General features: G+C 42.5%; 1 protein-coding gene across 4 annotated transcripts in view; it reads right to left on the bottom strand.

The window, feature by feature from the left end:
- The window catches only part of atp11b (ATPase phospholipid transporting 11B (putative)), a 33605-nt gene extending 21732 nt beyond the window's left edge, over positions 1 to 11873 (bottom strand). For all 4 annotated transcript variants that reach the window (XM_036516350.1, XM_036516358.1, XM_036516367.1 and 1 more), the window contains exons 1-13: positions 11551 to 11873; positions 5157 to 5273; positions 4860 to 4949; positions 4423 to 4503; positions 3902 to 4009; positions 2621 to 2749; positions 2048 to 2151; positions 1872 to 1919; positions 1467 to 1531; positions 1168 to 1249; positions 901 to 1051; positions 362 to 559; positions 59 to 217 (exon numbers count right to left, since the gene is read on the bottom strand). In XM_036516350.1, coding sequence (XP_036372243.1) covers positions 59 to 217; positions 362 to 559; positions 901 to 1051; positions 1168 to 1249; positions 1467 to 1531; positions 1872 to 1919; positions 2048 to 2151; positions 2621 to 2749; positions 3902 to 4009; positions 4423 to 4503; positions 4860 to 4949; positions 5157 to 5273; positions 11551 to 11577 — 1359 coding nt within the window. In that variant the 5' untranslated portion in view covers positions 11578 to 11873. The remainder of the gene's footprint in view (positions 1 to 58; positions 218 to 361; positions 560 to 900; positions 1052 to 1167; positions 1250 to 1466; positions 1532 to 1871; positions 1920 to 2047; positions 2152 to 2620; positions 2750 to 3901; positions 4010 to 4422; positions 4504 to 4859; positions 4950 to 5156; positions 5274 to 11550) is intronic.
- Positions 11874 to 12213: the final 340 nt, after the last annotated feature.

The following is a 12213-nucleotide window of genomic DNA, read 5'->3' as shown; positions in this document are numbered from 1 at the left end:
TGAATCTCTGACGCGATATTTGAGGTGTGCAGGGTGAAGACGGAAGGAGGATGAGTACCAGATGAGGCACAGAGCCGTCGGGGAAATCGTCGGTCATTCCCTCTGGGACCAGCTTGCCGTTGATCTCCTGGTATTTGATGCCATTGATGGAGCATTCTCGGAACTGCATTTCGTTTTCTGTGAGGGTGCCAGTTTTGTCGGTAAACACATACTCCACCTGAAACGCAAGCGCGAGAAATGCTTTAAGCCCATTCCCAAAAGTACACATGTACACTGTGAAATATTGCATGAGAGGTCCATCCAGATGTTGGTCAGCTGCTACTGACAGGCAATATGATTGGTGCAGCACACACCCACACACCTGCCCTAGCTCCTCGTTGAGGTCTGATGTGTTGACCTGGGCCTTCTGATCACTTTCTTCATGGTATAGATCCAGATCCCAGCCAATGAAGAAAGACCCAAGGAACTTCTGCATCTCCACGGTTACATAGAGCGAAATGGGGATGATGAAGTTGTACAGGACCAGGAAGGCCAGAAAATCAGAGATGAACTTCAAAATCTGTAAACGTGGACAGCAAAGGAGAGAAACCACTTGAGGCCTAGCTTCACAAATAGAAGGAGAAGTTTGAAGACAGCCTTATATTTCTTGCTGATTGATGGAATATGTCAGGTTTTCAGGCAGGGGTGCCTGCCTGAGAGGCATTTTCTCTTATTCCCTGTCATAATATTGAGTCACCATCTGAAGCTCCTGCGTGGGCGTGTTCTCCAACGGCTACAGGAATAGCATTAATCAAACAAAATCCATAACACTCCTACCCTGCTTACAGAGCTGCTACTACTACAACACTGACTACACTCACAAAGTAAACAAACTTATGCGGCATGCACGTCAGCACAGACCTGACTGCTGTTCCTCTCCTGCTCTGTCTTCTGGTTGTAGAAGGGCTCATCCCACTTGTTCTCTGCCTGCCAGGCATACTTGAGGATGGTGCTGAGGATTGCCTCGAACAGCAGGATGCCCAGGTAGATGATCAGAAATGTGTTCATGGATCTGAGACATGCAGAAAAAAGACAGATGGCTGAGGAGAGAGAAACACACGTGCACACACGCACGCACACAATACTCAGGCCTAGAATGGCTGATGCTTTATCTATTATGGCACCTACTTCTCTACTGCGGAGCGCTTCTGGGATTTGCACTTGTAATTCAAGGCCATCTTTGACTCCATTCCTGTGTACACTGCCACACCTGAGGAAAGGCAAAGGGAACATGTATGAACCAGCTCAGAATCGGTGAAGGTTGAACAGAGCAGGTTCAGCCATTTCAAATTCCAGTGAATCGCTGATGCTACGATTGAGGTTAAACTTTAAGACCGCAGCTAAGGTTTAAACCTTTCTTCTGTGTTACAAATGCACAAACAGTTCTGCGTACAAGATAATCCTGAGAAATGGGAACAAAAGCCTACCAAAAATTTCTTTGGTGTTTTTCAGTCTTGCTCCACGGAGGAGGAGGTTTTCTGGCCCCAGGGGTCTAATGAGACAACAGCAGATGTCAACGACATGTTACAAGGTCCTGCACTCCTAAAGCATCATTTTTCCCTAGGCCTGGTGCTGGCAGTCAAGTCAGAATTTCTGCTGCAAGACCTTCACTAACAGTCAAAAGGGTTAGAAGGGCTTTTGACACCAGGATGTGTGTTCACAAGCTCTATAATAATCGCTGTAACACAGGGTGTTAAGGCTGATGCTAAGGCTGACCTATTGAAGGCATTAATGTTGCAAGATCCAGTACCCAAAAGCATGCCAGCTACAAGAGTCTGTTTTCCCACAAAAAAAAGCCCCAGAAAAAGGAATTACAATCCAACTCATTTTACCTTACAATTTCTTCCCCTTGTTGTGTCACTGTTATTCGCCCAACAAACCTGAAAAAAGAGAGGCATTTCTGCTGAGCTGGAGAAACAGACAAACTGCCACAGGGACAGGCTCCAGTCTAAAGATGGAAGCTGATACAGCGATCGATGATCCCTCGTCCCGCGTGACATCAGATCACCTGTACAGATCTGCCTCCGGCTGCTGGCACTCCACCACGGCCTGCAGAGCCTCGAGCCTCGACACGGACTGTGACACGGCCGTCTCCGGTACCGCATAGTGGGTCTACAGGTAAAAGAGGTGGCGCAGAGTCAGGGCTTTAGCAGGGAAAATGCCCCCTGTGGACTCAAAGATCAAAGACTGCAACCCGAGTCTAAAATCAAATGTGCTCCAGACAACAAGGCAGCATTCCCTGGAATCTGCTGAAGATTAACCAGGTGCTTGCCTTTCTCCTAAGGTAGTAATGTGCTTGAGCCTGAGACTAAAGAGCTGAGGGCCAGTTCAGATATTGCAGCTATAGCACCAGGGATGCTTTAGTAAAACTCACATCTGCTTAAAAAAGTAGTAGCGTTCTACAAAGTAAAAACAATTTCCTTAGCAGCAGATAATGAGCTATATGACCTGCAGCAACTCATGACCCCCAGACTGTGAAATTAAGACAAAAAAAAATAAATAAAGGGAAGAGATAAAGGTATTAAAAGAGCTGTTTCAAAGCCATTTCAAAGCCCCCTACATTTAGGTTTAAAGCACCAACCTTCAGGTTAGTCTCTCCATCCAGACTGGCAGTAGTGATGTGGCATGTCCCTTCTGCTCTGTCAGATGATAAAAGGACTAAATCTGCTGGGAATGTCTCATCTTTGGCTACTCTCACGATGTCCCCAACCTGGCAAGACAGACAAGCAAAGTGTCCCAGTGGCTCAAGGGCTGCTAGGTAAATCTTAGCTCAGGTAAAACACAGCAAAGGAAACAGCATTCCAAACCAAACACCAACAAAAACCTCTCTTCACTCCACCTTTTCTTCACAACAGGAGTGAAAACAGTACCATAGTATCATATCTGAATCCACATCTTTACCACAGACACTTTGTTCACAGAGGATTGAATGTGGAATGAGCCTTGTTCTTGTTTTGCCGTACACATTGGTACAAATACCATCACCAAGCGTGTTTGCCATCACTTTCATGAACTGTAAAGTAATACATGTTTATCGGTTCATTTCAATAAACAGAGTTTTTGCAAAACCACCAACAGACCAACCAAATTTCCAACAACAAAACCTGGAAAACAGGTTAAATAAACACCTTCCTGAAGACAACAATTTGCATCTTGCCATTCTCCTGGTTTATGTCAGGAACACACTGCACCGTGGAAGGGGTGACTGCAGGCGTAGTGACTACTGTGTAACTGTGCTCCTGTAATCTGAAATTCTCTGAATTTTTTTTTAAGTAAGCACACATTGTTCATGAATGATTGTCACTAAAATAGCCAAATATGACTTTTTGTAGAGCTTTGTCCAGTTTTTGTGTTGCCTATTTTCAAAACATTATTCAGCCAGGCCTGGTTGTATGACACGTCCTGAAAATAAACATGGAATAAAACTGAAAATATATGCTGGAAATACATGTTGATATTACCTGTCAATTTTGAATATCTTAAATCACACCCTGACAAGCTTAACCTTAAATATATGATCCATATAGCTAAAGGAAAAGATGCAAAAAAAAAAAAAAAAAAGTTATTTAATTTGGCACAGCAATCTGCTTTTATCCATATTCACTCCTGTGGAATGGAATAACCCGCCACTATCACAATAATAAAGTCAGGCCTCCAGGTTAAGGATGACAGTGCCTAGGTATTGGTGGTATATCCGCCTAACATTTCACAGGGGCTGCAAAACAAACAGGCTCCAGCTGAGAATGTAGCACCTAATGTTTGCCTTTGACTGACATGCTGCTCTCACATTCTTCCCCTGAGCGGCCCCCTGGGGGGGCCCGCTGGCCCTGGGAGGGCGTGGAGACGCACAGCGGTCACTCACCCTGATGTTCTTCGACCTGGTCTGCACCAGGCTGCCGCTGCGCACCACGAACACGGGCGCCCCGTTAACCTCATTGTCGGCCTTGTGACGCAGCCAGTCCTCATAGCCCTGTGGTGGGGGAAAACATCGCAGTCTGTAACAACACACTCCTGAAGAGGTGAGCGGAGACACGGCTCACTTTCTGTAGATTCAGGCGGCTACCTAACACTACAGTGAAAAATTTCACTCTGCTGCAGAGTCTGTCTGTATCGTGCGCATCCCTCTCATCGAAAAGTAGTTTTAATAATCAATGACAGGCTCATTCTTTTTCACCTCTCACTGGGAAAACGTACAGCTTTTTAATGCTTTGAGCAGCTTTTCAACAAGAGCCCTTGGCATGCAAACTATGGTGGGGAATGTGTCTGAAGGGGAAGCTGTTGGCCAACAGCATTAACGGATCAAGCACTGTCAACTCAGCAGTCACTGTTTTGGAACTCCATTGACAGAAAAGAAACACGAACGTCCCCGTGTTCGGCACTCACCTGCTTTATAGCCGTCACTGTGATGACAAAGAACAAAGGAAGTCCACTGGTCACAGGAGAGGTAGGGGTATCTATCATGAGCTGAAAAATAACAGGAGCCACAATGAATTTAGGAAATATGCTGCTGCCACATCAATCTCATTACAAATATGCATCAGTCCACGTCTGCATCTTGTGAAATGTACAGACACTAGAATCACAAAAATCGAATGCCTAATATCAGGCACGCTAGATGACAAAGATCTTTAGCACTTCTGGCACAATCACTAAGTTTTGCTCTCCTTTAGCTCTGTCTAATGCAAACTGGAGAGGGATGCTGGCCTCCGCTTCACTGCATGCATAAGAAATCAGAGAAATCTGAATCATCACCCACTGAGACTCAGTGACTCATGCTGTGTGAACAACAGCTAGTACCCAAGCAAGGAGAATGCACCTACCTGGACGAGAAATATTATAAGGAAATAAAAATTGGCTATTCTTCGGAACTGCTCAAACAAATTCTTGGGAACAAAATTCCAGATGGTGTACTGTGAAGAAAGGAGGAGATCAACAGAATGGAGGATTTCAGTCAGATTCAATGAGTCAACACTGGACTTATTAAAGAGAAGATACATGCTTCACAATAAATTTGATTTACAGTCTTTTGTGCGGACTCAATGTCCGGTGAGACACACAAGAGTCGGCAAGTAAAATGATGCAGAAAGATGGTAGAAAACCACATTTTCCTGCTTTACCTTGGAAGATATGATTCTGTTATCTGCAAACTTCTGGGGGACATAATGACCATGTTGGGGGAACCGGTTTGCTATGTAAACTGTTCTGGTTTCACTCTGATGAGGTGGGTCAAAGCCCTAGAAGCAAGAGAAGAATAGGAAAATAGGTCAGACGGTTTAGCTTCAACAAAACAGTAAGGCTGTCACTGTTCTACATGCTAGAAATGCTTGTTGAATGCCAAATGAGAGTTCCCAGCTATGACACTTTTCAATCCAAGATACAACAGCTGTTGAAATGTTTTCACAGTTACCACTGGATCAGAACTCGGGCACACATATCCTCACAAAGCTACTGTTACCTTGCCAAATGGACATTACAGCAGTGAAACAGAACTAGTGTCTCATGGAATTAAAAGTTGGTGTAATATAAACTACTATTAGGAATCACGCACTGATTGAATGAGGTGTGAACAGGGCTGTCTAGGCCTAGCAAATAATAAAAAAAATTGTCGCCTGTTAACCTTGAGAACCATGCACTGTGGAGCCAGTGATTTCTTCAACCACTGCTGCACCTGAGCGGTCCCCTTTAGTCTACTGTTAGCTGTACGGTACACCAGTCAATGATGATGGCTGCACTAAGACCACACTCTGAACCACAGATTAAACACTGCAGCCAATTGCAAATGTTAAGCTTCTCAAAGGGACCTTTAAGTGATTTTTGTTTTGATGTAATTCAACACCACTCAAGTGGACAGCAATACAATACTGAGGTTAAGGGTGCTCTGGTGTACAATTTTGATACGGTGGGAGATGAAACCACATTAAGGAAGGCTCAGTCATATTACTTAAGAGTAAATCCAATTCCGCCTGAACTGTGATTCTACGTTCTACGTGTATTAATGGTACACGTCATCCTAGATGAAATATAGCATGCCCACTAAGATTTATAGGCGTGTGTTGGCTTGAAATCACATTCCAAGAACTGAAATGGCCCTTCACCACATAAAGCAAATAAGGAGATGAGTATCTTCTCCCCATTGATTTCACAAGGTTTACATGAATGAAATGGAAAATTACCCATCAGTTAAGAAGTTAAATGAGACAACGATACCAATGAAAGCATATTTCACGGAGCATTACTGCCATCTCAGAGTAATCTTAATGGCAAAGCTGTTCATAGTGTAATCTGGAAAAGCTGTCAGGCCAATTATTTGCATGACAGGCATTATGAATAGAAACAAGCGTAGATGTGGAATATCTACTCTGTATGAGAGTGGAGGGATTGCTACTCCATAAGTCAAGTCAAAGCCACGTCATCAAACCCTGATGGGAACACATGCTTTCAATTACTGCTGTTTGACTGCATTCTTGTGTGTGTATTGTACACACAGGCTGCGCAGACTGTCTACGGGGTGTGGAGACCTACCCAATTCACCACTGCTTACTCCACAAACATCTCTCTCACAAATGCACCTACACAACTTTTGCCAAAAGTCAAACATCACCCATGCTAACAAGAAACCAATCTGCTACAAGAAACACCCGCAATTCAAGTAACATTAGAGTTACCATACTACTGGTATTTCCTGTGGGGTCAGTATGCTCTGACATGAATATAGGCTTGACACCTCAGGAGAGGATAAAGAGGAAGTTTACAAGAGCTCATCTCAGTAGCAAACTATTCTTTGGGTCACTACTGAAGACACCTGTCCTCAAATGACCTCTCCCCAAAGACCTGAGGGATACGTGATGCTAGCGCTGTAGAAATGTCCACCGAGACTTATTCTGACTTACTAAAACTGATAGAATTAAAATGGGCTATTACCATTGAAAATACCCTAACTGCAAAAGGGGCCACAGTGAAGAGAGGAGACACTTTCTGAGAGGCGGTTCTATTCAGTTTCTATTTTTTTTCACTGAGAAAATGAAGCCCCACCTTTAAACAAGCTACTAAAACATTTGACAAGCAGTCTTAAACACTAATCCTTAGGGGGCAGTGGACTGAAATTTGCACTGTGCATGGTAAGACAAAGTGAACACTTAATGAAGGCCTGGAATAAACCTTCACCAAAACACAACAAGTGTAAAACATCTGATACAACAGATGTAAATAACATCTATTTCACACCCAAAAAAATACAAATTCATCTTGACTGGAACATATTCTCCAAATCAGCAATAAATTCTGAATTTCTACATACAGGAAACTATCCTAGCTAAAGTTACTTGCCCTAAAGAACGAGAGGAGAGAAAGCGAAAAAAAAAAAAAACTTTTCATCTCCATCATGAATAATTCTGGTGATCTTGCTGTAACAAGAATAACCATCCCCACAAAGCACTAATTTACACGCAATTAAGTTACTCTAATATATTAAACAGCATTCTTAATAAACACTAATAAACCCTCTAAATGCTGTTCATTACAAAGGATGAATCTTCTCTCTTCGGTAATCCATTACTGATTAAACATTCATTTTAAATATGGCAAATACCGGCCCTCTAAATGGACTGCTGTGAGCGCCACACAATCAGTGTGAAGTTAATAAGGGTGACGATAACTGTTAAGCAGGTAACAGCAGCTGTGGAGGAACCAGCAGACTGGTGGCCTCCCCTCCTTCTCTGCCTGCATCTGTCTGTGGCTTGAAAGGTCAGCGCACATCCTGTGCAAAGGTGGGCCAGGCCTTAGGTTCTCAGAGGAAGTCAGTCAGTGTTACTCACCTCCAAACACATCACAGCACGGAACAGCTGTGGGCGGTTCTGCTCTTGAAATAATAGACTGTACCTGGGCACCTACATAAGGCTGACAGGAGCTTATTTTACTCAGTGAGCAAACAAGAATGCACCGTTTCAACGACAGTGCAGACCGTCTCATGGGAGGGTCCCGATGGGAGAGAACCTGTAAGGTCAAACAATAATGACGGACTGCATGATTACAGTCATTTAAAATGAGTATGTTCTTCACTAGGGGATTGAAATACTCTGAAATGAAGACCTCAGTGACAAAACTAATACTACATAGATTAGAAATATTTTCTCCTCCTAATCAGATCAGCAGTCTGAATCTATGAAAATGTATAAGATGTACTAACAGTCATGCTAATTGGAATGGACTGGAAGAAATTACATACCAAGAAATTAGGGATGTGCATGTCATATAGCTGGATATTTTGATATACTTTGACTCCCAGGGGCTGAATTCTCCACATCAAATCCTCTTAAGCACTGTATGAAACACCAGTTCTTTCTGTGTAAATAATGACTCACTGCACACAGATGGGAATTCACTCAAGCTTACAGGCAGGAAAATTAATGACACTAACAAATTATCTCATTTTATGCATGGTCCATTGACTTTCCTTCAAGAATATTGATAAGAGGAAACACAACAATTTTTCTACATTTTTTTAAACAATAAGAAACTGAATAGTCATCGAAGTTATATACTAGTGATCTCATGGTCAAACATCCAATGAACATATATTAACCATAATGTTTAGCCACTTTCTTACTAAAATGTTTTCAATTACAAAGCGCTACAATGCTAAGAGTATGGCTAAGAGTATGCATTTTTGTAAGCCGCTCTGGTAAAGAGCATCTACTAAATGACTAAATTTAAAAGTAAGTATAAAATATAAAAGATTATAAGCTCTTTATTAAATTACATCACAGGAAAGTATTGCCATATAAAGGACATATATTCCTAACTGCAATGTAAGGTTGGCATCAAATACTGCATGCAAGAACCCATATCTATGGACTCAAAGACTAAGTGACTGGCTGTATTCCACTAACTGCAGGTATGAAGCAGATTTAACAGTATGCAGACAATCATAGGCTTCTAGAATAAATTGCAATCCTAAGAATACTGTCATCATATAATGAATGACAGCTGTGTCAAGGCTGGCATATAAACCCAGAGAATGTTAATGAAAATCTCTCCTATCGATTCTGATCACACTTTCTCATATATAGGTATTTGTTTGCACATGTACTTGCATTACTTCAACATAAAGGAACGTGACTCTGGGTCTGCTTGTGTGAGGACCTCTTGCAGCACTTTACTGCTGCAGCCCACAGAGGGTAAATAAAATGAGGTCATGCTCCTGTGCGACTGTCCGCAAGCCCGCCTTGTCAGGTGACTGCGCTCGGCCATGCAAAATCATGCCACCTGCTGCGCCATTTCTAGGCAAGGGAGACGCTCTCAAAATACAAGCAAAGCCTCTCTCGGCGAAGCCCTTTTCAGATTAAATCTAAACGCCCAGTTAAATGGCTTTATGAGTGAGTGATTGAACTGATCCCGAAGATGTAATGAGGCCAGAGCTGGAGGCAGCCTCTGGCGTTTCAGTCAGTCCCAGGTCACGGCCGCACTCTGCAACTTCAATAGCAATCCCATCAGTAGTGACAAAACGGTACCAAGCCTCTCCCTGCAAGTCCTGTTGTAATCATTGAGACAGCTCTGTTTTCTAGCCTCTCTCCAGCCATGGAATCATGGACTCACAGTCACTGATACTGCCTCATCTGGAAGAATGTCAGTATTGAAGAGGTCTTCAAACCCTGCTATATGCAGTATGCTTTGATCATTTTCATTAAATAAAACTTCACTTTCAGCTTTTACTTTACCTGAAGCCTGGCCACTTTTTCGATGGTTTTACCACTGACAAAAACAGTTTGTCTCAAATATTTGGGATCTCATTTTCTTCCCAAATTTTAAGGAAACCTCTTAATACTGTTTGTGAAAACCAAGGGTAAAATACACTTGTTTAAAGCATCTTAAAGATATCCACATTTTAAAAATGTATAAAATTTTCATCTAAAAAAAAAAATCTGATACAACACTGCACCTTCATGTTATCATATGAAGAACACTAAAGTTTATATCATTGGCGCAGGGAGCGCTCTATTCTTGTAAAGAATATGACATAACTGCAGAGGACGCCAATTCAATGTTGCGAATAGTTGTAACTGTAAATTTAAACAACCCGACAACAGACACCGAAAACACAACAGCGTGATCACAGCCTGACAACAGACAGCTCTGCGATGTTCTTTCTCTCGGTTATGCAGCCACACGCTCACTACTCTCGCCCTACGGCCGCAGTGAAACTGGCACCTACACTCTGTAAATATAGTTTACAATACGGTGACGGTGTTAAACCCTCACGCATACCTTGGATATTATCTTTTGACCACGATGAACGCCCGCATCACGTTCTGTTCATTTATGCAGTCAGATGATTTCACGATTGTTTCCTGAGCAATGTCAAGAAATGGACATTTACTCTGGGAATATGGCTTCACTGCTACATGCTCACGATGACCAATGTGATTCACGTTAGTATGTTCACCGTTTAAGGCGGTAACTATATGCTTAGATAGCAAGCTACTAAACTTAACTAGCACTTGATAGCTAATTATATTAACCAGATATCTGACGTTTACTAACTATATATTGGAAACATTCCTGAACTTCTGGGTGTGTCTATGTGACATATCTACCTAGACACACTGTCATGAATTTACTGGTGACTGTTTTGAAAACTAGCTAAGTTAACTGTAAGCTAGTTAAAGCTAGCTAGGCAGCCTGACGGAAGGTTAACGTGATGTTGTCTGTCTAGCCAGTGTTTCTCAACAGTGTGTCAGATTATAACAGTAATGAATGCCTACTGTACAATCAACCTAGACTAAAGATTTCCCTACAAAATGCTGGCAGATGCCTAGATAAACATTTCCACCCAATCCGATTTAACGTCAGTTCGCTAAGCTGGGAAGCTAAGTTAGCTCAGAGTCAAAGTAGGGAAATGCCCACTAAGCAAGGTCTTTTAGCTGAAGGGAATCAACATCGAATTAGCAATACAGCTAACATGCGCGACAATCAGCACCGGTGAGCTGTGCTTGGTAACCCCACGATGTAGCAATCTAGCTAATGCTGCAGTGATGGCAAGGTAAAATAAAGCTTGTAACCAAAAGTTAGCTTCAAAAGTTAGCTAGCCATCAGAGCAGACCTTTTTGAGTTGGTGCGAGGTGTTGATGACACTTCGCTAGTCAAACTACCTAACAACTATCAGCCGGAAGCGAGCTAGTTAGCTCAATTAGTTATAACTTTTTCCACTCTAACACACTCACACACAACTGATTTTGCTTCGCTGCTTTTGTATACATCTGACTAGGTGAGCAAAAACGCAAGGGAGAGCTGAAGGGCCTAACGTTAGGTAGCTAGACGAGCAGCACTGCATTCACGTAGACAGGCCAGTTCTTCTGTGTACGTAACGTAAGATAGCTAGCTAGTTTGTCAATTGAGGAAACACCTTTGCCACGAAGCAAGATTCGCAGCTCCCGTTTCTTATCTGATGATAGATAGTATCTGAACGACGCAACCACACAGTTGCAAACAGAATAGCGACAGCAGACCGCTTACCAGCTGTTGTCGTATCCACCGTAGCATCCTTGAGCAATTTCTTCGCTAACATCAGCTAGACTAGCTAGTCTAGCTAACTTAGCAAGCTACTCCAGGCAAAACCATCCAAAACATAAATATTTCCTTTATACAGTTTACTCTCCCTGTGTGTATTATTTAAAAATACCCCACAGGTTGCCCGTTTGTCTTTTCAAGATATATTTTGTTTCCCCATTACTGTGTAAGAAATGTACTCCAGCTCCGTGGCGTCCGTAGCGTCGAGTTCTCACTACTACCTCCTTCCTCCTCCTCCTCTGCTTTCGTCTGCTTACACCGCCACTGCCTTCATCGTTGTACTTCCACTGACAACATCCAGGAAATGACGCCATAATTTTGTCTGACAGTGGGTCCATCGGGTGTCAAATAATTAATGTCGTGACGGTGAATATTTGGGAAATCCTTTGATTTTTGTGGTATGAATGGATTATGGTAGCTAGTAAGAACACTTCTTAGTATCCAGTCAGCGTCTGTCTATACATGTTGGTGTATTGTGTTGCTGCTGTGAAGTCCAGGTCCACCCAGGGTAAATTAATACAAGTTTTACTTCAGATTAGAACATGAAATATTGTGTGCTAACAAAATTAAGACTGCCTGATAATATTCATAGTCTTACAAGTGATGAGC

Source organism: Megalops cyprinoides, chromosome 2, assembly GCF_013368585.1.
Source record: "Megalops cyprinoides isolate fMegCyp1 chromosome 2, fMegCyp1.pri, whole genome shotgun sequence".
Lineage (NCBI taxonomy): Eukaryota > Metazoa > Chordata > Actinopteri > Elopiformes > Megalopidae > Megalops > Megalops cyprinoides.
This window is presented reverse-complemented; position numbering and strand designations above follow the sequence as displayed.